Source organism: Aspergillus flavus, chromosome 2 (genome assembly GCF_009017415.1).
Source record: "Aspergillus flavus chromosome 2, complete sequence".
Lineage (NCBI taxonomy): Eukaryota > Fungi > Ascomycota > Eurotiomycetes > Eurotiales > Aspergillaceae > Aspergillus > Aspergillus flavus.
The window spans coordinates 3,112,324-3,135,868 of record NC_092409.1 but is presented as its reverse complement, the minus strand read 5'-3'; the positions used below and the strand labels follow the sequence as shown (position 1 = coordinate 3,135,868).

General features: G+C 49.0%; 7 protein-coding genes across 7 annotated transcripts; 1 reads left to right on the top strand and 6 right to left on the bottom strand.

Moving 5' to 3' along the window:
* Positions 1 to 107: 107 nt before the first annotated feature.
* On the bottom strand, positions 108 to 4,351 carry F9C07_2129136 (AAA ATPase). The gene is made up of 3 exons (XM_071509106.1): positions 3,043 to 4,351; positions 940 to 2,983; positions 108 to 873 (listed from the first exon to the last, which is right to left on the bottom strand). The coding sequence occupies exons 1-3, from the start codon at positions 3,130 to 3,132 to the stop codon at positions 653 to 655; spliced, it is 2,355 nt and encodes a 784-aa protein (XP_071363815.1). The 5' UTR covers positions 3,133 to 4,351; the 3' UTR covers positions 108 to 652.
* Positions 4,164 to 7,493, bottom strand: F9C07_2129133 (RNA-splicing protein MRS3). Its single transcript, XM_041284739.2, has 8 exons — positions 5,977 to 7,493; positions 5,689 to 5,758; positions 5,588 to 5,623; positions 5,354 to 5,486; positions 5,185 to 5,277; positions 5,065 to 5,121; positions 4,544 to 4,988; positions 4,164 to 4,466 (listed from the first exon to the last, which is right to left on the bottom strand). The coding sequence occupies exons 1-8, from the start codon at positions 6,018 to 6,020 to the stop codon at positions 4,415 to 4,417; spliced, it is 930 nt and encodes a 309-aa protein (XP_041142820.1). The 5' UTR covers positions 6,021 to 7,493; the 3' UTR covers positions 4,164 to 4,414.
* F9C07_2129128 (uncharacterized protein) lies at positions 7,494 to 10,827 on the bottom strand. The gene is made up of 4 exons (XM_041289737.2): positions 9,497 to 10,827; positions 8,875 to 9,403; positions 7,935 to 8,821; positions 7,494 to 7,868 (listed from the first exon to the last, which is right to left on the bottom strand). The coding sequence occupies exons 1-4, from the start codon at positions 9,585 to 9,587 to the stop codon at positions 7,840 to 7,842; spliced, it is 1,536 nt and encodes a 511-aa protein (XP_041142819.2). The 5' UTR covers positions 9,588 to 10,827; the 3' UTR covers positions 7,494 to 7,839.
* F9C07_2277527 (putative translation initiation factor eif-2b epsilon subunit) lies at positions 10,828 to 13,764 on the bottom strand. Its single transcript, XM_041289736.2, has 7 exons — positions 13,626 to 13,764; positions 13,488 to 13,540; positions 13,354 to 13,437; positions 13,198 to 13,254; positions 12,984 to 13,108; positions 11,746 to 12,917; positions 10,828 to 11,686 (listed from the first exon to the last, which is right to left on the bottom strand). Exons 3-7 carry the CDS (start codon positions 13,432 to 13,434, stop codon positions 11,007 to 11,009), a joined length of 2,115 nt encoding a protein of 704 aa, XP_041142818.2. The 5' UTR covers positions 13,435 to 13,437; positions 13,488 to 13,540; positions 13,626 to 13,764; the 3' UTR covers positions 10,828 to 11,006.
* F9C07_2277526 (stress response regulator/HFS transcription factor) lies at positions 13,765 to 18,411 on the bottom strand. Its single transcript, XM_041289735.2, has 7 exons — positions 17,090 to 18,411; positions 16,934 to 16,950; positions 16,708 to 16,780; positions 16,490 to 16,633; positions 15,496 to 16,431; positions 15,246 to 15,435; positions 13,765 to 15,188 (listed from the first exon to the last, which is right to left on the bottom strand). Exons 1-7 carry the CDS (start codon positions 17,144 to 17,146, stop codon positions 14,668 to 14,670), a joined length of 1,938 nt encoding a protein of 645 aa, XP_041142817.1. The 5' UTR covers positions 17,147 to 18,411; the 3' UTR covers positions 13,765 to 14,667.
* A 787-nt stretch (positions 18,412 to 19,198) lies between these two features.
* On the bottom strand, positions 19,199 to 21,534 carry F9C07_2056296 (fungal-specific transcription factor domain protein; the record flags this gene model as incomplete). Its single annotated transcript, XM_071508589.1, has 5 exons — positions 19,199 to 19,455; positions 19,522 to 20,000; positions 20,058 to 20,116; positions 20,171 to 20,750; positions 20,798 to 21,534. The coding sequence occupies 5 exons, from the start codon at positions 21,532 to 21,534 to the stop codon at positions 19,199 to 19,201; spliced, it is 2,112 nt and encodes a 703-aa protein (XP_071363814.1).
* Positions 21,535 to 21,825: 291 nt separating this feature from the next.
* F9C07_1245922 (transport protein FSF1) lies at positions 21,826 to 23,498 on the top strand. The gene is made up of 4 exons (XM_041289746.2): positions 21,826 to 22,219; positions 22,282 to 22,510; positions 22,578 to 23,106; positions 23,162 to 23,498. Exons 1-4 carry the CDS (start codon positions 22,116 to 22,118, stop codon positions 23,308 to 23,310), a joined length of 1,011 nt encoding a protein of 336 aa, XP_041142815.1. The 5' UTR covers positions 21,826 to 22,115; the 3' UTR covers positions 23,311 to 23,498.
* The last annotated feature ends 47 nt before the right edge of the window (positions 23,499 to 23,545 follow it).

The window sequence follows — 23,545 nt, the reverse complement described above, 5'->3', positions numbered from 1 at the left end:
TTTCCTTGATGATGTACCGTTCTACTTATACCTATTACCTACCATATTTATTTGGTTCATGTCTCGTAGTATATATATTAAATTGTATTGTATTATATATGGTGTATTTCGTATTTATACGGTTATACTTACGTAGTAGGCTGGCTTGCTAATTGAAGTCTATTGATGGAGATTTATTGTGTTTGGACTCTTGAGGTTTGATGCTTTATTCTTGAAATGACCGGATCTAATCATACGGTATGAATAAACGAGAACTACATATTAACACAAAGGGAAGAAAGAATGTATGTTCATACAAAAGAAGCAGCAGATAGTCCATGTATATCCATTCATTGATATGTGATCTGTTCCCGATCAGGTCACTCACTACGTACAGTACCAGTACACGTGCTGCCAAACAAGCCAATCCCATTCGCGTTCATCCAGCAGACATTCATAATCATAACCCATACCATACCATATCGTACCACATAACGCAGACCGGAACCCAAGAACCATAGCCCAAGGTATCGCATCCTATCAGACCCAATTCGCCCTGCCAAACCGATCCTCCAACCCCTGCAAGGTCCATGAACGCAACGGTCCCAAAGATGAATCATAAGGAAACAAAAAAAAGGAGAAGATATATAGAGAGGAGGAAAAGGGGAAAGGTCTATCCACCTCTCTCGCCGAATTGTCGGGCCCAATCTTCATACTCCTTTAGTCCTTCCTGGCTGACGCTGGGTCGGATTGAGGAGAGACTGGCTTCGAAGTCTTGGAATCGGATGGCGCGGATTTGGTCCATGGGGGTGTGGAGGAGGGCTTCGCCGAGGTTGCGGAGGGGGCCCATTGCGGCGTCTTTGGCGAGGGCTGTTATGTCGGAGCCTGAGAAGCCTGAGTTATGCTTTGTTAGCTTTGGGATACTGGTGGTTGAGGCGGAAGAGTAAATAGGAACAATACCGTCTGTAAGTTGGACTAAAGCGTCGATATCTTGATCTGTCAAGTCATGCACCTGGTGACTTAGTAATGTCCGGAGTTGTTTTTCGCGGACGTGATGTTCTGGAAGAGGGATATATTGTCGGCGGACGAAGCGACGGCGCGCGGCCTCATCGATGTCCCAGGGCATATTTGTAGCGGCGAGGACGAGGACCCGGCTGGGGTCTCCGCCGGCTTTCTTGTCCCTAGGCGATTCACGACCTGCCGCGGCGCGCTGCAAATCTGACCACTGAATCAGGAACTCGGTCTTTGAGCGTCGTGAAGCCTCGTTCTCTGTGCCGGACGAGCGAGCGGACAATAGTGAGTCGATTTCGTCCACAAAGATGATCGACGGTGCCAGCGCCTTAGCCAGACCGAACAGGGCGCGGACAAGCTTTTCGCTCTCACCGTGCCATTTCGAGGTCAATGTGGATGCGGAAACCGAGAAGAACGTCGATTTGGATTCCGTAGCTACCGCGCGCGCAAGCATCGTCTTACCCGTCCCTGGAGGTCCAAAGAGGAGCATACCCCGGGCTGGTTCTCGCAAACCAGAGAACAGATCTGGACGGAGGAACGGATAGACGACGGCTTCTTTGAGGGCCTTTTTGGCCCCATCTAGACCGGCAATGTCGTCCCAGTGTACTTCATCCCCGCGGACTACAATATCGTTAAGGATCTGTCGGGCGGTTGCCACGTCCACCCCTTTCGGGAGCTTGTTCAGTATATCCATAATTGCGTCATCCTCGTCCTCAACGTCCACGTCGTCCTCGTCGGCATCGGTTGATTTGGGACCAAGAGATTCGGGATCGCTAGATGACGGCGGGGTGACAGCGCGCCTGATGCGCGGAGTAGCCCGTCGTTCGGGACTCGTTCGGGAAATCGACATGCGATCTATATTGTCGCTCAACGCATCTTCACCAGTGGAAGCAGGGGTAATTCTTCGTGGCGTGCTTGCAGACCCAGCCTGCAGGTTGTTCGAGGTAGTTGCAGCACCCGCAGATCCTCCGGAGGGTGTAGGCGGTTGGTAAGACGACCTCAACGCTACGGGCTTTGGTTTGACAGAAGGCTTCGGGGAGGCACGTGGCTGAACAGTATCCTTGGAGCCTGTCGACACAGAAGCGGAATGGGTGCGATTGCCCGACGGCTGCCGGATGCCAGCCGGAGCCTGAGGGGTGGATGTAGGTGTTGAAGTTGGTGCAGGAGTAGACTTCGCCGGTGACCTTCGCGGTGTCTGACCGGGAACGCGAAGTTTCCTCCCGGAGCGACGCTCCTCTCCGGAATCCTCTGGAGGCACGCTTTTCCGTGGGGGTACCCCATCGCCGGACTTCGAACGGGGTGGTATTGACTCCTTTCGAAAACTGGGATCATTTGCAGCGGTCAGACGGGAGGACGCTAGGGCAGCATCGCTGACGGTCTTTTCTGATGATGGAGTCCGATAAAGACTTCCCCAGGCCAGACCCGCGGCTTGAGAAGCTGCGGCCGGCCGCAGGTCTTTTCGTCGCGGGCTGACTTTCTTTTTGGCGGGCTTCTTCAGATCGGCGTTGCGTAGTGTAGAGGGCATCGCTTTCCGACGTTCGGGGCTGGAATTGCGAGAAGACGTAGTCTTTGCCGAAGAGGATTGCGTCTTGCGCAATCCGGGACGACCCGCCATTGGGACTGATGAGCCCGTCTCGTTCCCAGCAGACTCCGAGCTAGCAGTGGTGACAGGTGGTGGGGGGCGTCCGGGGATAGTAGGCGGTTTAGATAGATCGGTATACCCGACTGCGGGGACAGTTCCCTCTCCAATCCAACCGCGATAACCAGTGGTGAATGGAGGGGATTTACCAGACGTATCCTTTCTGCTCTCACGGAGGGCCTCGAGTAGATCGACGCGCTCCCGACATTGGAGCTCTAACTGGCGGATGGAATCCTGAAGAGCCTTCTCCGTTTCGTTCTTGGGGGTGTACTTGGAGGGAACCCGATAGGCGTTATGATAGTAGATGGTTTCGAGGGCGGAGCGCCAAGACTTTAAAGCTTCTTCTTCGTTGTTCTGTGCGGAAGAGCGATCAGTGACGAATGGAGTCAATTGGTGAATTAAGAACGGCAGACCTGTCCTTCGAAGTAGACGGCAGTCGAGCACATCAGATAACAGTCATCGTAGGTCTTCTGGAGGGAAGACGCCGGTTTGGGACGCATCATTGATCAATTAATCCCAAGGATCTTCGGCGGAATTGCAGGACCCGCCCGCGCGCTATGGATGATAGTCGTAGTAGTGTAATACTAGTTAATCGGAGTCTGGGGGAAGGAATGGCACAAGGACGGGGACCAACTCCTGCTCATTTGTAGGGAGGAAGGAAAGAAGAGAAAAAAAGAAAGAAAGACGGTTTGAACGAAGAGCACACGAGAGAGTGAGTTGAGAGGTAAGAGTGCGAGTAAGACATAAAAGTAAGTCAGTGATTCTCCATTCTCCGATTTTTCTCTTACCCAAATTCGGTCATGATTTCGCGTGACGTCGTTGGTGCACCGAAAAAGGGAATAAAAGGTGCCCCACGGTGATGGCAAAACTTCTTCCAATGCGACTCTACGGCCCCATTTCACTCTCTTCTCTTCTTTCACATTTGTTTCTTTTTGCTGGTTCCCCAGAGTGGAGTCGAGTGTCAATCCTTTTATATTAACGAAAATGGATATCTGCGCCAGCTCAGCCTGGCTGGTGTACTAACTTAAAGTAACTGCCCGCCATATCATATCCCGTCTATGTATACATGGGTCCCAAATGCGTAATATATCAGAAGAAATATTCCAGAATTCGGAAATCAATCAGATGAAGAAAATAGAACCATAAGAGAAAAGGAACAAAGCCTCCAAAAACACTTCCCTTGCGTGCCAACGCCGATACAAATATAGCATACATAGGGCGATCCAAGAAAAGTTCTCGCACTTTTCCCGACATAATCCGTCCCACAAGGTGTATATCAACCATTACCAACCAAGAAAATGAAACCGATGACCAAAGGTGAATAGAGGTACTGAAGAAAGGGTAAGACGTCCTCGCTCCGCCTCATCCGCTGTGGTTCCAGCCAGGATTTTCCGACCCCGAATGTCTCGGACATTTTGCGCACATCCGGAAATACGGTGAATGGGGAAAACGGAGCGCGCAAGAGAGAACAGAAGAACCAGGATAGAAGTAACATAAAGAATGGACAGTCTGAATGCCGCCACCCGGGGATATCTCCCCGCGACATGGCCTGGAATTCCTCACGTGTCGCATTTCCGCCCATCGCACGTGATACGTGGCCGCTATCAGCCGGCCTTGTTTTTTTTTTTTTATTTTAAGCTGATTTCATCATTATTTTGTTGGTACGTCTTTGTCCTTTTGTTGGTCGTGGGATGCCTTAAATAAGGCCGCAGGATGCATTTTTATGATGGGCAGTGTGGAAGTCGAATTCATGCGATCGGGCCAGTGGAAAAAAAAGACACTTTTTTAGGCGACCTCCTGGCGCTTGAAGTACGCCTTGGCCATTTCATAAGAGGTCCTTTTGCATGACATTGTCAGTAAATGCCCAAGTACAGTAACAGGGGATTCAGATAAAGTATAAAGTTGTTCACTCACCAGCAAATGGCTGTGCTGGGCATTGTAGAAATGATACGGGGACGAGCGCCACGCAGGAAACCACTCCAACCGAACTGCCGCTTGATAATGGACGCGGCGTTGAAAAGACCCTTCGCCGACCGAATTTCCTCGTTCTGTGCCAAACCGCGGGTCTGGAGGAGCGTCTTCACCACGTCGAGTGGTGTCGTGAGACCAGCTGCGAAAGCGCCTGCGAGACCACCCGCAATGCAGTGGGTGAACGGGTCGTAATCTCCGGAGGGGTTCATAACCTTAGAAATCGACTCGTAGGCGACGAACTGTGTAGCGGTGAAGGGGACGGTCATGCAGAGTGTGGTAGGATAGGAAACGTAGAAAGCCTGAAGACCTTCCGTTCGGTAGACAGACCGGGCGCACTGAACGATAGTCTTGTGTACCGAGCCATGGACTTGCATACGTTGCTTAATAACTGTGTTTTCAATTAGTACGAGTCTTAGTTTTTATTTTATTTCTTTTTGGTGGTGTTGGGGTCGCGAGATACTCACCATCGAAGGGGTTCATCAAAGCGTCACTAGCAATGGTCGCCGAGGCACCACTCAGAGCTGTTCCACGTTAGTAACCAACCACTTTTTAATGACAACATCATAACCCCGTCAGTCACTTACCTGCAGCTAGCGGATGGTGACCGTCATCGACATTGCCACCGGCAAGATCCTTTACAATTTCGTATGTGCCAAAGTAGACAGCGTGGGCGGGGCCTATTCGGGAATTTCACATCAGCCTCCGACACCTCCGAGTAGGCAGGCATTTCCGTATGCCACCGGCTCCGCTTACCTGCACCGACAATAACGCTCGAGACACCCTTCCATAATGTCCGCCAGCCCTCAATTCGGTAGATTGTGGAAAACGCATTAGTGAGACCTGTGTAGAGTCCGCCATTCGCAGGATGCAGGATTTGCATGCGAGTCTAGCGTAAGGGTCCGGTGTCAGTATTTGCCTGCCTTTGCAACACGTCGCAATGCAAAATCTGCGCAACGTAGGAAAAGAACTAGCATGGACTCAACATACCTTCAACAAGTCCACCGGATACATGACAGCGTGTTCCTTGACCATTGTCAGTACGGGCCCGACCATCCACCGTAAAATAGCCCATTTTTTTTTACACATACCGCTATCCCTGCAAAGGCACCAGCCAGCATATTGCGGCCGAGGCCGTAGTTAGACGGGAGGGCTTCGTAGCTATCGTGACAGTATAATTAGCTCCGAAAGCCCCAGTATAATAAAAAAAAAGCCGGCCTACGTCTGGGAAAGGAACCATGGCAATCGGGCAATAGAGGCGAAAGAGCATAGCATGAAATCATAGCGAAGATTCTAACCACTCCCTATGCTTTCCCAGCGAGCGATTGCCCAGGGCGAAAAAAAAGCTGAAGCGGGTTTGGCAAGGGAAAAAGACATACTCATATTCTAACTCCTGCCCGGGGATTTGTTCGGAGACCGCCATCGAGCTGTTGTAGCTCCAGACGCAGCCGGAGCCGCAAAGAGGAGGGGAAAGGGTTAGGAGGAAAGGGAAGAGGAAAGGGCGCGCGGTGGTGGGTGAGGCGTCACTGTTGTGAAGGTCGAAAAGATAATACCGAAGAAACCCGGACCAGTTGCGGAGTGGAGAGGTAAATCAGTAGGGCCGATTCCGAGGAAGGGGAAAACAACAAGGAGGGAAATGAAGTATAGAGGAAGAGACCCGTCTCGACCACTAGAGGAATGCAAGAGGATCAATGTGACAGAAGGAAGGTGGAATAAGGAAAATTAATGAGTTGAGAGGATGTGAAAGAGGGAGGGAAGAAATAAAATAAATTAAAATGTTTAGTCGGGGATTAGAAGTTGTTACCCAGAATGGAAGTCCTCTCGCTCGGCTCGACGAACGCTGGATAAATGGAGGTCGATTAAATGTTATCTGATCCATTTTAGATTAATAGAATCACCCAGGAACCTCCATGGAATTTTCTTTCCTGACACAAAGTATCAATTACATTTCTAGTGCTTATTGGTTTGTTATTGGATTTACTATTCCCCTCGGTCTTTTTGTTTGAATCTGCTTGATCTGTGATTTTCCTCCTCGCATGTACAGCTCTCGCTCTCTCTCCCCCCAAGAAAAAAAGATTAGTTAATTAAGGTATGTCACTTGGGAAATTTTGCCTGCTGAATCAGCTTCCCCCGGCTAGACTAAAACCAACCAGGATCAGCGACCGGCCTGGTCCGATGACGGAGTTTATAACCCTCAACCAGCATATCCCAACCATTGACATTTGACACCAGTTGACCTTTTCCCAGGTTGACTCATACCTTTCCGAAAACCTTCCGGCTCAATACCAAACAGATTCACCAATTTCCACCTACGACAAACGAGAAGAGGTTAAAAAGGACCAAACACGATTGCCACACTTGACTAATAGAAAGAAGCAGAAGTGCCGAATGACGGAGGAATGTCCCGTCCCTCCGCCGAGGAAGCTCTCCTAAAAAGTCACCGAGAGAGGAAGGTCACTATTCCCTTTTCTGATTTTTCTTATCTGATCCATCCCGAATCCTTTTGGACTCCATCGTTTCTTTCCCGCGGTTCTCCGTTCTGATTAGTCCGTACTCTTTCTTTCTTCAGTCAGGATTCTAACCCTAAGCGAACTACCGCGGCTCACCGGGGATCCTGTCTGTATGTAAAGTCTGTGCATGACATTATGTGACTAATGTATAATTAAGTAGTTTCTGGAGCTTTTCTTCTTTAGTACAGGTGTTGTAAATCCCGACTATATTGTCTGGGGGTTCTTACGGAGTATAGTACCTACTCCGCAGTATGTTCGTCCTTGTTAGGCAACCATGAGTCCTTTTGGCGTCGGGCATTTCCGCGGATCCCACTTCTACGTGGTGGTTTACATACTATCCCTTACCTATATACCAAGATATTAATCTGGGCATGGATTCTTGGAAAATGAGAGGGAAGAAAATGACAATTAGAAAAAGTAAAAATAACGCAAACAGGATTAGATGCGATGCCAGACATAACCGCCCAAGATGTCAAGTACAGTAGTAGAATTGAATATAAATCTGAACGTTCCCCTATAGTAGATGATAATTGATACACGCAAAGCAAATCACCATGCAAATAACACCCACGAAAAGCTCCTCTTAAATGTTCACAGTGAAACTTTCCCGCAGAGAATTCATATGCGCTGTCATGCACGTCGTTAAAGCAAAAGAATGACTGGGTCTTTTGGGATGGTCGCGGGGGACCACCAGTGGTTAAGCCCGTTCCCTTCTATACGATTCGCTCTAATCTACCACTCCACGTTAAAAGACCATTCGCCTGGAGAAACACATCAGTTAGTTCTCTACCTCCAAATTTACCGGGGTTCATGACAAGAGTCCATACCATTTTTCAGGTTTTCGGCAGTGTCGCTCAACAAAATCACTCGCCGTTTGTTACAATAGGCCGTTTTATCCAAGATGTCCACCTTGAGGTTTGCTAGTTCGGGTACAGGCTTTTCAAACATCTCGCTGAGGTTCTCCACCGCGAGTTCCAAATCTTTCTGATTATCTTCAAAGATCTCGGTCAGGTTGTTACGTGCAAGGTAGTAGGCAAAAGCGTAGGTCCACTTTAGGGTCTGTCGGCATTGTTGAAGGGCTTGAGACGCGGTGTCGAGGAACTGGACTTCAATCCACGATAAACCCGACTGCGACTGGAGGCTCGTCATCTTCTTTTCCGTCTTCAGGTATAGGTCTTTGTCGAGCTTGGCCGATTGCTCATGGTTCGCATATCGGTTGTAGTAATGGAGATACCGCTCCAATGACGCCCGGGACTTCGCCTGTGCGGTGCGTGCCTCGGATCCTGACTTCTCCTCATATCGGTTACAATTATACCAGCTGGTGCCGTGCTCGGACCATAGCCCCATGCACATCCAGCAGAACTCATGCTTGCATTTGCGGCACGTCATATGGTTGCAACCTCCGTTCTTCTCGATCGTCGAGTGACACCTAGGGCACTCTTTTGTGTTGGCTGAGATCCAGTTGGCCGTTTCCGAATCGTCCTCACACTTCTTGAGCCACATCTTAACTAGCTGGCAAGGTGCTGGTTGATGGTCGTTAAGTGTACAGCCAAAGCAGAAATGATGCTTGCAGTTACATTGTACGGTGGGTACAATGCGGCGGAGGTCGCGCTGCTTCACCGAGCAATCAACAGCGTATTCACAGTTGGGAGCTGGGCACCACTTGAGATTTTCCTTGTCATCGACATAGGTCCTTTGTAAGAGAGTGTAATACCTAAAAGGAAGTTAGCGATGGTATCGACCTGCATCCTAGCTAAGTGGACTCACCTGTCCTTGAGGGCAGGTGTGACAAGTAGGCTCAACGACTTAGAATCAACGATCATATTACAGCCATCACCCGGACATTCTATCCTGGCCGCTTCTCCTTCCCCACGGATCTTCTGAGCAAGGTAGTGGCGGTAGCAATCAACACAGAAACGATGTCCACATCGCATAGCGTATGTCTCCAGGTTATCGCCATCTTCGCAGCAAATGTCGCACACGAACCCAGGTATTACTTCAGTTTTTGGTGTGCCTTCAAAGTTGGTCCCTAACCCGGCCTCCTCCAGAGTTTCTTCGGGATGATCCATGTAGCCCTCAATAAGCTTTTCCCGGTTCCATCGTCCATACCGTAGAAGAATGGCAGAGGATTCCGGCGGTAGACTTAATATCGATGAGACTTCGTTGATCTGTTGATTCTGATCCCGATCAATATCATCCGGGCTTAGGACCTTAAATTCAACTTCGTAAGGTTTTCGTGAGGTTGCGACGATGTCTTTATCTTTCGAGAAGCCGCCGTCGAAATCATCACCGAAATCTACCAATAGCGAAAAAGAGGCATCGTCAGCATCCAGTCATGATCACCTTCCAAAGTTCGTCACAAGCTGAGTTGAGCCGCAACATTACGTACCTTCCCCTAGACTCTCATCATCACTCGCCTGGGTATCCAAAAAGTCATCGCCGCTGGACGCAACGCTCATAAAATCATCATCAGACTCCATACTGGTCGACGCCGGCGTAACCAGATCAGGGCCCTTCTTTTCCGCGGAAACCGAGAACTCCCCTGACACGACGGAGGTCAGATCGGGGGCGGGGTTAAGTTCTGCGATATCAGGAGATTCTGCTTTCGTCTTGCGAGCAGACTTCCGCGGAGGAGGTCTGGTGGCGGCTTGCGAACGGGCGACGGAATCCTTGGTGGCGGAGTGAAAGTCTGTTATCGCCGCCTCGGCCGCCTTTCGCTTCCTTGTTTGAGGAGGCGTGGTGAAGACAGTGGTGTTGCGGCAAGCCGGTATGTGCTGGCACGAAAAAAAAAGTAGGTCCCGAGATCTAACGTCGAGACCTTCTCTTTTTTTCCGAGACAACACAAGGCGCAGCTTACCAAAGGTGGGTAATCAACCTGGGGAGGGCTGATAGATCCAACGGGTGACGAGGAACACGAAGGGCAGACCGGGAGACTGGAGTGTGCAGTAGCAGCAGCAGGACCATGCACTAGCTCTCAGGCGATCTATCGTTGGGCGTGAATAGCTTATCGACGCTGGCACCTTTTTGGGCCTTGGAGGAGAGGAGAGGGGTGTGGATGTATGTAACTAGGGACGGGAGGCGGACGGACGTCACGGGGAGAGTGGGGGAGCCTTAGGAAGAACAAGCCTCAGGTTTGCTCTTCTCCTTGGGGGTAAAATTGCACTAGAGCGCGGTATTTCCGAAAACAACGGGAAATGGAAAGCTGAGCTCCAGTGTTTACCAACCTGTAGTCTGGAGTAAAAAAGAGGTTGCTTCGGAAGAGAATGAAAAAAACAAAGACAATAGAAAAAAAAAGAAAAATTTTCAAACAGTGGCGGGATTGCTAAGCAGACAAGTTTACAGTTTTATAAGGACGTGTCAGTATGAGGGGTCTCCAATGACCTGATGCTAATGCCACGGAATATCCGTGTGGGGGAAGGCAGCAAAAAGGCAACCTAAAGCGGGTAAACACAATGAAGCAATGTTGTACTCTGCAGTCCCAAGTTTATACTGTCTTTGATTGGAACTGGATCCTTGTCAGGCTCGGAGGTGGCCGTAGTATGATAGATGGTTGATCTTGGTTCGCTGGCATAAATAGATCGAAGGGCACCAATGATGTCAGATTACCTCTCCGGCAAAGATCTCCTGGTCATTCTGTTATCTTACGAGGAACTAACTAGGCACGAGCCCTAAGCAAGCATGACTCAACCTAATGACCTGAGCAAATGACTGAAGACTATAACCTTAGGCAGCAACCAGGCAGCCAAATCATTCATCTTGTCTCTTTTCCAGTAATTGAGCAGATTACAATACGACTATGTAAATGTATCACGATATCTCGCAATGCATTTTATTTTTCACTCATAAGGGTTCATTTTTTGTTTATTCGCGTTCATAACACGTTCCAATTCTATATCAGATCACTCATCATCGCTCTCTTCCTCTTCGTCGTCATCCTCTTCCTCGCTGCTTTCCTCTTCTTCAGCGTTTGCCAGCCAATCCACGAATTGTTGGGTCTGGCTGCGCACTTGTTTCATCTCGTCTGTACTGGAGGACCTCTCGTCATCCCACCACTGCTCGTATGCCTCCTCTTCTAGAATCTCTAGGTCATATAATTCCTTGGCAACAAACAGGAGGACTGTATCGCCACGGTTGCGGTGTACGAGATCTTGCTGTAACAAAAGCAATAGGTCGACTTGATCAGGCTTCGCATCGCGGTCGCGGTCGAACAAGGACCGTTCGATGATTTCGCGGTACTTGCCAAAGAGCTCTCTAACGATGTCGCCGGCTGCCTTTCCACCTTCCATCAATTGCTGAGTACGCTTCATGAAAGCCGACACCACGGCGCGTCGAACTTGGTGATCAGAAGCGTTGGCTGTCATACGTAGACTGACCAGTTCCAGCTGCACCACATCTGATGTGACGCCATCGCGCAAGCTGTCATAGACACTAGTCGCAGCGTCATGAACGAAATGTTCTTCGTCATCGTCACCACCTGAGCTGCTAAAGCTTCCTGAACGGGAGTGGCCGTAGTCTGAGACATCAGATGAAAGGGTCGAGATGGAATCTGTGGAGAGTGAAAGCTGCGCCATATTGTAAACTGCGGAAAGAACCTGTTAGCTTTAACCGAGCTGGGAGTAGGTAGACATGGGAACGTACCCAATCCCGATGAGGCATTGCTCTCGGTATCCGAGTCATCCTCATCTTCGTAGGGGACATATTCATAACCCTCGCCGCCTTCACCGACGACTTCCGGTTCACTTTCCGGTGCACCCCCATCTTCCTCCCTTGGGGCGTTGGTAATGCGCTTGCCTTCGCTGACGGTCATTCCGTCGGCGATTTTCACTCCAAATGAGAGGAGAGCCCCGGGCTCGACGATGCACTTGCTACCAACTTGGACGTTATCTGCAACAATAGCATGGCGTACAGTTGTACCGTCGCCAATCACAGCACCATCCCAAATGAAGGCACCGTCTAAAGTGACATTCTTACCAATCTTGCAATTCCTTCCCAGAACCGTATCCTTGACTGTCGTCTTGTCTCCGATGCTTGTGCCTTGTCCAATAACTGTCCGCCGGCCGATAACACATGAACGAGCCAAGGTCACGCCTTGCTCTTGGTATAGGTTTCCCTTCCGAAGTTCGTAATTGTGGCCCGGCAGTAGGTTTGTGTCGGGGCACAGAGGGTACGCCCACCTCGAAATAACATCCTTGGTAACGGCATCATACGCCTTTAAGTTCCTCACTCTAGCCGCGTAGTGATCCTTGACGATATGTGTGTGGATCGTCTTTCCATTCAGCTCGTAATCTTTCAGCACACCATACAAGAATTGCGTCCGAGGTGTTTGATAATCGAAACTGTCAGACCAGAGACTCAGCACGTCAGGTGTGCAAATATCGATGCCGCAGTCAATCAGATCCTGGCGGATATCTAGCTCTGCGTTCTCAAGAATGATCTCAGAGTCGATATTGAGACGGGTCGTCTCTCGTGAATGGTGATCAATCTCCTCGTAATGTAGACAGCGGTCCTTCGTAGGGTCAATAATGAAGACGGGTGAAGAAGAGGAAGACTTGGTTCTATGGTTTCTGCCGGCCTCCCGCAAGATCATGGTCATAATGGCATCCTTGTTTGCCGCACGACGAGCCCGATGTTGGGTCAAAGCGCCTTCAATAGGTAGGTTGCTAATGACATCTCCGCTCACAACGATGAAATCTCCGGTAATGAGATGCTTTCCATCCAGATCGCGCATGACGTCTCCGACGGAGGTAGAAGTGGACTTGAGAAAAGCCAATTGCTTGAACGGCGACGATAGCGATCTCCATTTTGACGCACTAGAGCACCGTAGTATTAGTATCGCCGTGAACTGCGTATGAGAGGAGAGGGCGTCATCCACGTACTTGATATACTTCTCCAGCTGATCCGAGTGTGCTCCGCCGTACAGGAACACGTCTTCGACACCGGCATTCGCAAGGAACTCCAATGTATACTCAATCAAGGGGGTGTTCGCTAGCGGCAAAAGACACTGTCACCGTCTGTGTCAGCCCATAACCCATTATTGTGTTTTCCCCGCAACATCCGTCCTCGCATCAATAGCTTGTCTTAGATACATACCCGGGGCTTGTCAAGAGTGAAGGGTTCAAATCTCGTCTCGAAGGTGTCGGCAAGAACCTAAACAACATCAAAGCATTAGCCACACGATCATCGTGCACCCCGCTGTCCTATGATGGCCAGCAGTCGCAAGAGTGGTTTTCCAGAATGACAACATACGACAGCCTGCAACGTCTCCTCTACTTCCTCAGCAGCATTGCCCCTCTGCTTGGAGCCACCGCCTTTCTGCTTCGGACCCATCTGCTAAATCAATGGTAAGCGTGAGTTGCGCGGAAAGATCAAATGCCACATACTGCGACTCAATGAGTAACTAATTTCCCCCACCTCACTGAAAGGTCAAATATTCCTGCAAAAAGTTTAGCAAGAGCGGATGTATTGTGGTAAAGGAAGCCCAGGCGATAAACGGGCTCACAAAGAAACCGAAAACCAACAATAAATCCGCTTGCACAACCTAAAGCAATTATTTCCGGTTCCCCTCGACGCAAAAACTCCGCCAAGCCATATTGAATGATTCATCCCACTCCCGTCCTTTTGTTTGCATGTTTGATCTGTTTGCGAGGTTTGCCGCCCAAGTTCTGTTCCTTTCACGTGACCCACGTGACTGGGAGCATTAGCCACACACAACCTGAAGGACCAGCTTCAGCCCCAAAGAGTCCAGAACACCATCCAAGGCCCAGGCCCTCCTGGACTGCTGGTAGTATCCCTTGTTCAGGAACCAAAGGTCTAGAACCTTAATATGCATCTCTATTGTACGTCAAATTAAATAGGAGTTCCGGTCAGACGATATCTTCCCCCCGAGTCGAAGGGCAATCGGAAGCTCCCAAGCTCCTGTGGATTACCCGGTCCGTCTGGGGCTGGGGTAGTGCAAAGAGTGTGGAATGATATGTGTTCCGGACGAAGCATACCCACTTGTGTACGTGTGCGCACAGTGTAGGAAGGGCTTCTGAGTGGAGGATATATTGCAGGATGACTGATCTGAAGAATGGTAGGTGAATGGTTGCGTGTGTTCTGTATTTTTAGTAGGTACAGCTAGCTAGTATGTAAGCACCATCAAATTGTGTTCCAATGCGAAACATCAGAAATTGCGCCAACGTGGATATCCCACTCAAAGGACAATTTTACCCAAGTAACATGTTCAAGTAATTACAGCAACAATGCGCCAAAACAGTCTGAATGCCCAGGCCCTAATATAGTTCAACTCCCTTATATCCCTTTATAAATGACACGAACATTTCTGCTGAGAGTATCCGCGAGAAACAAAAGACAAACAACCGAAGGCCTCATAAAACGCCGTAAGCTATCAAAAGTCCACCCATGGGTCAACGGTATCGTACGGGTAGAGATTTCATTATAACCAAGATAGCAATCATGAAAGGGGAATATAGTGATTGAGGATACACGGAGAGGAATGCAAGAGAGGTAGTTTGTTGGTTTGTTGATTGAGATATACAGCATTGGGGAGATGGGCGAGGCTCAGCCAGTCCGTGCAGCCTGTACAGGGTTGACCATCGCTTGAGGTTGGGGCGCATATACACGCTGTCGCTTGGCGAGATTGGGGTTCTCGGCAGCACTGGCCATGTCGGAGACCTGCCGTCGTGGTTGCGGCCGCGCTGCAGCTGCAGCCGCAGCCGTGAGCGCCACAGGAGCGGTCGGATACTGCACCCCATTTTGGTCTACCGCATATGCAGCGGCAGTAGCAGGAGTTGCAGGTACGTATTGGCCTTGTACCTGCTGCAGGTTAGGGTGAACCGCGGCCATGCCCTGGAATTGGCCGGGTGTTTGCCAATTGTTTATGGACGTAGCTGGCGACTGGCTGGGAGAACTATCCTCTTTGACAGACTGGGCTGCCGAGCTCTGCGCAGCCATTGTAACCGCCGCCGTGGGTTGGGCGGTTTCCATGCCTTGCGGCATGGTCTTCAAATGAACCAGGTGCTTTTCTAACATATCCAGTAGACTCTTTCGCGTGAAGGGCTTAGGAAGAACATCGTCCATTCCTGGTCAATGTTAGGAGGATAGTCTCGGAGCCCGCTCGTAGTAGCAGATTAACATACCATGCTGGAAGTAAAGCTGAATATCATCACTCCGGATGTTGGATGTCATGGCAATGATCGGCGTCCTATCAAACTGCCGAATGAGGTGACATGCTGAGACACCGTCCAAGTTGGGCATAATTATATCCATTAGAATAAGATCGTACTTGGAGCCATCTTGTATTTTGTTCACCGCCTCGAGTCCGTCGAACTACGTTACCATCAGTCAGGGTACCAGGCTTGGAAAAGATGACCTGTGAAGCCAACTTACAGCAGTATCAATGACACAAGAGAAGGAGTATAGGAACTTTCCGCCAATCTGACGACACGTCGCATCATCTTCGACCAGCAAGATATGCGGACTACGCATCCACCCCGGATCAACATGGTTACTCTTCTTCCGATTGTCTGCGAACTGTCTCCGAGCGTCGTCGACTTCTTGCTTGGGCGGCATTGGGTATGGCACATTATTAACATGCTCGCTGTACATCGGATCGATACCATTAGTAGCGCCCACCGGGTATACGACAGGTTCAATCTCGCCGCTCATCTTCGGATATACTAAGGCTGTGGTCGCGGCATTCGTCGGGTTGGCTGGGTTTGCAGGGGTCGCAGCGGCTGCAGTTGACGGTCGCACCACACCATTCCGCGGGGCAGCGTCCATTGCGGGCGTCGTGGCCACAACAGGACCTGTTTTGGGTGGCTCCCCTAACGAATCAAGGCCGCCGAGGTTGAACTGAATTTCAGCATTCATATCGTTAAGAAGCTTCGACGCGTGCTGCAAGGGCGACGAAGGCTCATCGTCCATCGACGCCACCTGGGAAGGGCTTAAGGTCGAGCCCCCTTGACCTTGTGCCTGGAAAGGTCCGGATGCTTTACTGTCTCGCCGTTGACGAGCATCTACTGATAGTAGATATGTCATCAGCTGGTGAATGACATGTTCATGATTGAGGACTGTTTTCTGGACTCTCATAACCTCCTGTAGCATGATCTGATGGTCAACAGTTAACTGTGCATAACGATCAGAGAGATGCTGAATTTGTTGTTGCTGCGCCACTATTTGCTGGTTCAGGAGATCGATCTGTTGCGTTGGAACGGAATCTTCGTTGTTCTGGGTCTGTTTTCGAGGGGCAGGCGCCTTCCGTCGAATATTGTCGAGTGATTCTTTGCTGTTCGCCCGGAATTCGGGGTGCTTGAATTCCCATGCCTAGATTCCTGGTCAGACAACCCTGTGAAGCCACCAGCACCAAGTATCGCAGTCTTACATTCTGGCCGTACGGTGATTGACCATTCTCTTCATTATTTTGTCTCACTTTGTGAAAGTCGTACTTGTTTAATTGTCGTACAAAGCTGGCAAAGTTGCTATGTTTGAAATGCTTAGGAAGGATGGTTTTCGTAAATTTCTCGCACTGCGACCAGATTTAAAAATCAATTAGCCGGAGAACAGCGACCGTGAATGCCTAAGGCACGAGGGATGCATTACCTCCAAGACGACAAAACTGTCCCCTTCATCACCCCACCGTACAATCTCCGCGTAGGACGGATCCTCCAGCATCCTTGGAAAGAAAGGTCAGTGACCGGACAGCAGAAAGGAAGAAGCCGTTCTAGTACTAAACGGGGCATCTTGAACCGGAGGGTATATAGTCGTATCAAGTCGGGTCGACGGGAGAGCTTAGAGGGAGAGACAAAAAGGAGAAGATCAAACTCACTTGTAAAGTTTCCGCACCTATGCATTCTGTCAGTGATTGTGACCGAATAGTGTAGGTTTTTGTTCCAGACATAAGAAATAATAGAGTAACAATAATATAATAATAATAAAGAGAAACAATATCATCGATATCATTGTCAAAAAGATCAACACTTACAAAATCGCTGGAGTTGCCCGCGGGGGCGGCATTGGTTGTGGTCTGGCCACCGTCCATCGTGGGCTAGATGGGTCGCGACCGATCGAACAAGCAACAGGCTCAAGCACGTCGCAGAACCTCAAGAACAACGGCTGCGGGAGAGTATGAAAAGAACAAGAAAATGAACATCCAAGTCGGTGGTCAATTACGCACCGGGATCGAGAAGGAGGAATTTCCGGGAGAAAGGATAAGTAAGAATAACGGTGAAGAAGAGAAAGAGAAAAGAAAAAAAGAAGGGAAAAAAATGACGGTCTAACCTGGACGGCGTTTGGTTGGGAGAGGTCAAGAGAAAGAGTAGGGAAAGAGATGGTGGCAGTTCCCTTCAGTTAAGTTTTGGGTAATTTACTACTTCTTGCGAAAAGTGGGACTTTTGATGGGGGGTCACTGACTTGGTATCTGCACCCGCCATTGGCCTTTCCTGTGCTGTCCGAACCACCGGTCACCGTTCACTAGCCACAACTTGCCATTTTTCCTCTGCTTTTTTTTACTTTTCAAATTCCTTTCATTGCTTTTTCTTTTTTTTTTTTGGTCCTCCCCTTCTGAAATTCTTTGGTACACATTATGGCAATGTTAAACAGCTTTACCTCCGATAATGCAAGGAGCTAAAAAGGGGAAGGGCAGAAGGCCAGGAGCTCCTCTCTGACACACTGACCGTAAACAACAGCCGACAAGACATCTACTAAGTGCAATCACCTCGGAGGGGAAATGTCGATGTGGAGACAACAATCCACTTCTCGTACTCTCTGCCTTAATGCCTTAAGAGTAAAGAACATGGTTTGATCATTACGAGTAGATTTGTCGCCAGTCATGAAGGGACAGCTAATTACATCCGAGTTATTCTCTCTTTGCCTTTCGTCGTGTTCTGGCGTCCAAGGAGTGAACGTTGCAAAGAAAGGTCAATGCGTTCATGATGCAGATAACGTGCGAGGAAAGGATGGAGGGGAAAAGATGGAGATAGGCTGCTGGAGATGCAAGAGGAGGGGCAAATCAACCTGCAGCGATCGTCGAACAAAAAAAGAGGAGAGAATGAGCGGAGACTCTGTATTCTCATCGACATACTAGACAATCATGACATTGACCCTTTTTTTTAATCCAATCATTCAACCATCCGAATTTTGAGGGCACTAGTCAAAAAGGTGACCTTGAATCATTCCTTTTTAGGATGCATTCTAGTCAGGTGTACATATTACATAACATTAATTATGTACACACGGTGGTATGTACTAGTATGTACTATGTAGTACTCCTTTGCATGGATCCATACTTCACACTACTTATGTAGTAGGGTAGTATTGACTGAGAGAATTTTTATTTATTCATTTTCCCCCCTTGAAGATAGGAGACAAATAAAGATATCATTGACTTTCTTTGTCCTTCACGTTTCAGTTGTACAGTTGTTTAGTTTTAAATCCTTCAACGGTGGAGACTAACCCAATTGGTCGTCAAAAGTCACTCGGAAGGCACATACTGATTCCGGTTACTCTTTGCTGATCGCTTGCAGGTCAGTCTTAGCATCCTGCTCCATTCAACGGCCGCACATAATGCGACCCTCCTCCACAGAATCCAATCATACACTAACTATACTTTCCTTCCATCTCCTGACTGCATTTTGTTCCTCCCAAACACTTTTAATATGAGAGTACTCCGCAAGTGCCACCAGTTCCAGGGTAACGATGGCCAGGCCCTTCCATGGCTAACAGGGGGGAGCTATACGCCACCTCCAGAGATTCGCTTTCCGTCGGGTACCATAACTTAGAACCCCGACCTATAATAAGAACAATAAAAACCTACTGTTGGCCCTCTTCGCTTGTGACGTAGCCCATTCGGCCGATCGACTTTGATCGACAAGAGATTGCAATTTATTTTCAATATAGCAGGGTACGTTGGATTTTTTGATATCTCACAGTCCTGTTCTGCATGTACGGTTTATTGACTTCTGATTCTAGGAATATATATACCCGAGAAAGAAAGAGAAAATTACAAGGTAAAGAAGCATGACTCGATACTTTGAATCCCATACCCGAAATATTCGCCACACTCGTAAAGTGTCCCAGGAAAACACAAGCACCTTTACTGGTACACGGTCTCATCAAGCGCTTCCTTGACATGCTTTGAAAGGTAATAATTCCGGCACAGTCCGGTCCAGTAGATTCCATCCAACCGTACCAGAGCCAGGTTCATCAACGAAGAACCCTCGCTCTGCCTTCGCAAGGCCTGTCGCCACATGTGCACTAATCGTCTGGCCCTAATGGCATGATCTTTGGATGGTGCTTGCACAAGTAAAAGTAACATGAAGCTGGAAACAGTCGCAAAGCCGATCCGAGACCCTGGGAACAGATAGCATGTTAGACAATGTCTGCTCATAGAACAATGAGGAGTCAGAAGACACATACATGAGAACCAATACCCGGCCAAGTCACTATATGCCATCCTCATCACCAATCGGAGCATCTTCGCTGCGCAGTTCTCGGCCGCTTTGAGAACAGCGCAACCCACACCGTTCTCGTTTGACAGGTCTATTGCCGGGCTTGGTTCGATTTCGTCAGGATCCATGATATGAAAGATGTAATCATCGAGGGCTGTGGTGAAGTTGGTTGAGGCTTCTGTCTCTTCGAATAAGGGTGGAGGAGTAGCTGATCGGACTATAGGTCGCAGAAGAGCGCGGAAGATGAACACTTCCAACAGCGTATAAGCAAAATGAAGACAGGTTAATTGTGGACCTGTCCCGTCGATGGATGCGAAAAGCCTATCATGCAGTCTGAGCGGTGCTGGTAAGTGGACGTACCATTCCCTCAGCCTTTGAAGAAGTGGACGAGCGGTTTTGAGAGATTCCGAGAAATTCGATGATAAGCGTTGTGCGGACCGCAGAGCGCTATCGAAATGCCCGTTAACAATGATACGATTTCGATATGGTAAAGATTTCACCTACTAAAGGTCGTGCTGCACCTCGTCTGCTATTCGAGACAGACGGGCAAAACATTGGAATTGCTGCGCTTGCAGTACATCTTGTGCCAGGGGGCTGCTTGGAGGCGGCAACAAGACGATCTGCGCTTCATCAATGTGGAAGTCTTTGTCGTCGAGCTCTGTTACATCCCACTCATCATTTCTGATATAAGGGGGCCGACCCATCAGGAGGCTTCTCCATTTGTCCTCGGCATAAATCGCCCACCACAGTCTTCTCCGCAGTCTCCGCTCCCAGGCCGGAAGGCCCATTGGCCCACATTCCAGTTGAAGACCGAGCGATGTAGCGAGTCCGACGAGCAATCCCACAAAAGACCATACAGATGCGCTGTCTGCAACAGCACTTTGACTCTTTTCGGGTGCTTTGTGCAAATAAAGAAGTCCCGCTTGCAGGGATGCTAAGTGAGGGGTGTGTATTTCTTGTAGGAGAATCTCCCACACTATGCGCCAGAGCTGCTCAGTTGGCGGCGTTGAATAAGCGTTGAGAACTGATAGATACTCGTCAAACTTGGCAAAGGGTTGTGCTGAAGCGTATATGGCGGCCAGAAGATGGACCGGCATGTTGTTAAGAACATGTTGATCGGGTGTGATACGAGTAGAGGTAAGACCGAATAGTGACCTAGAGATGATAGGAAGAGTTGGGAAGATGAATTTCATAAACCTGTTATGTTAGTTGATGCTGCGGAATCATAAGTGGAGGCCACTAACAAGGCTACCAGCTTTTGGCCGCAGTCTAGGGGAACCAGGCTGTTCAATTCATCCCTTAGGCTCTGACTCCTGGGAATTGCTGTTTCTTTCTTTGTGGACCCATACAAGTCGTCCGTAGTTACTAGAAAGTGAACGGGGATCTTTTCGTCAAGCGGAACCCCTCCCGCATTTCGGAAATGTACCTGATGGAAAAGAAGAAAACCATGGTCGTCGAACTTGCAATGTCGCAGAAGCCATGGGTCTGATTCGCCTGATGCCCCAATAACTTGATACGAGAACCCTTTCAACTGATCCAACGTCTGAATCGCCTGAGCTGGAGGCCTCTCTGGAAAGTGATAAGTTGCTGGAGTCGTCGTAATGGGTTCGCTTGAGGGAACTTCTCCTGAATCAGGGTCAGCTGAAGGGCCTAAGGAGAGGATAGGCTCTGAGTGGCATCGGGCAAAGTCATCCGTGTTGACTGTGAGGTTTGCCTCCTCTACGGGCTGTACAGCCGTCACTTGTCGGGCCGAAGGAGGAGACGCTTGATTCGCATCGGGGAGTGCTTCCGATAGCTGATGAACAACTTGGAGGCCACCGAAAGTACACGAAGAACCAGAAGTTTGACATCTTTGACAACTATTTCCTTTCTCCGCTTGACATCTTAACTTCTTTCGACGACATGAGTCACAAGGCGGATGTCTCTTAGAACGATAGGGGCGAGTATAGCTCGGGATATGAGGGTTAGTTGCTGACTCCATATTTGGCTTTACACTGGCTTTACAATGTTCGGCGAAATAATGATCTGATTCGTTGAAGCCTTGGTTCGGACCAATGTTGTAAGAAGGCGCAAGCAAGTAGTCAGTTCAATGGGTCCTGAGCAACCTTCCAATCAGGCCCCCTAGTGTAGTCAATGCAGCGACTAAAGGGATCGCAGGAAATGTTCTGTATTTGGTTCTTGAGCAGTAGGGGCTGTGGCAGACATTGCAGGTTTTACTAGTGCGTCTGTTAAGGGCAACCCTGGTCAGGTGCGTGTCCCCTGCTACCCTCTCAAAACTATGGAAACCTTCTCAAAGGAGACCCGTGTTTTTATTCAAGACCAAACAACAAACCTTATCAGAGCAGACACGGAACTTTGAACTCTTCGTCTGAGAACAATTTTCTGCCTTTGGTGGATCGTATCGGTAGCCATATATATATCCATGTGTTGTCGGAGGGCGCAAGAGTGGCTCCCTAGGAGGCCCAAACGAAAAAAAAAGGCTTCATGCAGTTTGTATATTAAAGAAAAATCTCATTTTCCTTCTGTTTATCAATTCATCCTTGCTTGTCAGACACAATCAGAATGTCTGCATCACTTCCAGGAAATCGGGATCTGCCCGCGTCGCAGTATGATCTTTCGACATACCTGGGACGTGTTCGTCAATGCGCAGACCTTTCAGACCCTAGGTAATTCAATATTCATACTTTAATAATGTGACATCAGTTAACCAACAATACGACGTCGTAAGAACGTTATTTACATCAAGCGCCAGACTGCAAAATGCCAAAGACCTCCTCACGAAGTACAGATCGGGCCAAATCCAGAGCATGAGCCCAGAATTGTGGCAGGCTAAGAAGATTGTCGATTCAACCTTGCATCCCGATACAGGAGAGCCAGTGCTTCTACCATTCCGCATGTCGTGTTATGTCTTCTCCAATCTGTTTGTTACCGCGGGCATGCTTATTCCGGGGATGAAGGTGAATCCAGACCATGCGTTGCCTCGTTCTGGTAATGCATAAAAAGCTAATACGATTTCTTTCATAGTGGAAAGGCACCTTAGCCTGGCAGATCGCCAACCAATCCTTGAATGTGGCCATTAACAGTGCGAACGCGAACAAATCAACCCCTCTTTCCACCACGGGAATGATCAAATCGTACTTCATGGCGGTGTCTGCTTCTTGCTCGGTCGCACTCGGACTGAATTCCATCGTTCCAAGATTAAAGTCGGTTTCACCAAGTACGAAAGTGATTCTAGGACGCCTCGTCCCTTTCGCAGCTGTTGCCAGTGCTGGTGCGCTCAACGTGTTCCTCATGCGCAGCGAGGAGATCAGACAAGGAATCGACGTCTATCCATTCAATTCAGCAACAAGTGAAGGAAACACTGGAGAGAAGGTGCCGGCGACAAGCCTGGGAAAGAGCCAGAAGGCTGCAACTATCGCGGTAGGTGAGACGGCCATTAGTCGCGTTGTCACTTCTACGCCGGTTATGGTCATCCCACCTCTCCTTCTTCTGCGCTTCCAGAAGACGGAGTTGCTGAAGAAGCGTCCATACCTTGCGATGCCTATCAATATAGGTTAGTTAGCCTTTAGGAGTATGGTCTGTGGTCTATATACTAAGTTCTCTTCTAGGGTTGGTTTTCTTGACGTCGGCTTTCGCTCTCCCGTTCGCATTGGGCGTATTCCCACAGAGGTTGGTAATGAGTTCCGATCGCTTGGAAGAAAGGTTTCATGGAAGAGGAGGTGAAAGCGAGCAGGTGGTATTCAACCGTGGCATTTGAAACCAATCTGAAACGTGTTCACAGTCTATGACTTACCCCAGAGTCTGGTTTATCTGTGACGACCAAATCCTGAAAATAAGTACATAGTAGACTGTATAGACAAAATTTGACATACAACCAACATTCATACCAAATAATCTTGCATAGCAAGCAATTATAGGCTAATAAAAGAAAGTAACTACGTACTAAGAGGCAGCAAATTCTACCGGATGATCGGATGTCGCACAGACTGTCC

Bases quoted from the DNA above. Each gene is read 5' to 3' on its own strand.
- F9C07_2129136 (XM_071509106.1), bottom strand. From the start codon at position 3,132: ATGATGCGTCCCAAACCGGCGTCTTCCCTCCAGAAGACCTACGATGAC. The intron at 2,984-3,042 runs GTCTGCCGTTCT...TCTTCCGCACAG, and splicing joins CCGTCTACTTCGAAGGACAG to AACAACGAAGAAGAAGCTTT. The intron at 874-939 runs GTATTGTTCCTA...AGCATAACTCAG, and splicing joins TTTAGTCCAACTTACAGACG to GCTTCTCAGGCTCCGACATA.
- F9C07_2129133 (XM_041284739.2), bottom strand. From the start codon at position 6,020: ATGGCGGTCTCCGAACAAATCCCCGGGCAGGAGTTAGAATATGA. The intron at 4,989-5,064 runs GTGAGTATCTCG...TTGAAAACACAG, and splicing joins TTTGATGAACCCCTTCGATG to TTATTAAGCAACGTATGCAA. The intron at 4,467-4,543 runs GTGAGTGAACAA...GTCATGCAAAAG, and splicing joins CCCAGCACAGCCATTTGCTG to GACCTCTTATGAAATGGCCA.
- F9C07_2129128 (XM_041289737.2), bottom strand. From the start codon at position 9,587: ATGGAGTCTGATGATGATTTTATGAGCGTTGCGTCCAGCGGCGATGAC. The intron at 9,404-9,496 runs GTACGTAATGTT...CGCTATTGGTAG, and splicing joins TGATGAGAGTCTAGGGGAAG to ATTTCGGTGATGATTTCGAC. The intron at 8,822-8,874 runs GTGAGTCCACTT...ACTTCCTTTTAG, and splicing joins ACACCTGCCCTCAAGGACAG to GTATTACACTCTCTTACAAA.
- F9C07_2277527 (XM_041289736.2), bottom strand. From the start codon at position 13,434: ATGGGTCCGAAGCAGAAAGGCGGTGGCTCCAAGCAGAGGGGCAATGCT. The intron at 12,918-12,983 runs GTACGTGGATGA...ACGGTGCTCTAG, and splicing joins CAGCTGGAGAAGTATATCAA to TGCGTCAAAATGGAGATCGC. The intron at 11,687-11,745 runs GTACGTTCCCAT...TTCTTTCCGCAG, and splicing joins CAATGCCTCATCGGGATTGG to TTTACAATATGGCGCAGCTT.
- F9C07_2277526 (XM_041289735.2), bottom strand. From the start codon at position 17,146: ATGGACGGTGGCCAGACCACAACCAATGCCGCCCCCGCGGGCAACTCC. The intron at 16,432-16,489 runs GTAAGACTGCGA...CCAGGAATCTAG, and splicing joins AATCACCGTACGGCCAGAAT to GCATGGGAATTCAAGCACCC. The intron at 15,436-15,495 runs GTAAGTTGGCTT...ATGGTAACGTAG, and splicing joins CTTGTGTCATTGATACTGCT to TTCGACGGACTCGAGGCGGT.
- F9C07_1245922 (XM_041289746.2), top strand. From the start codon at position 22,116: ATGTCTGCATCACTTCCAGGAAATCGGGATCTGCCCGCGTCGCAGTAT. The intron at 22,220-22,281 runs GTAATTCAATAT...CGACGTCGTAAG, and splicing joins GCAGACCTTTCAGACCCTAG to AACGTTATTTACATCAAGCG. The intron at 23,107-23,161 runs GTTAGTTAGCCT...GTTCTCTTCTAG, and splicing joins TGCGATGCCTATCAATATAG to GGTTGGTTTTCTTGACGTCG.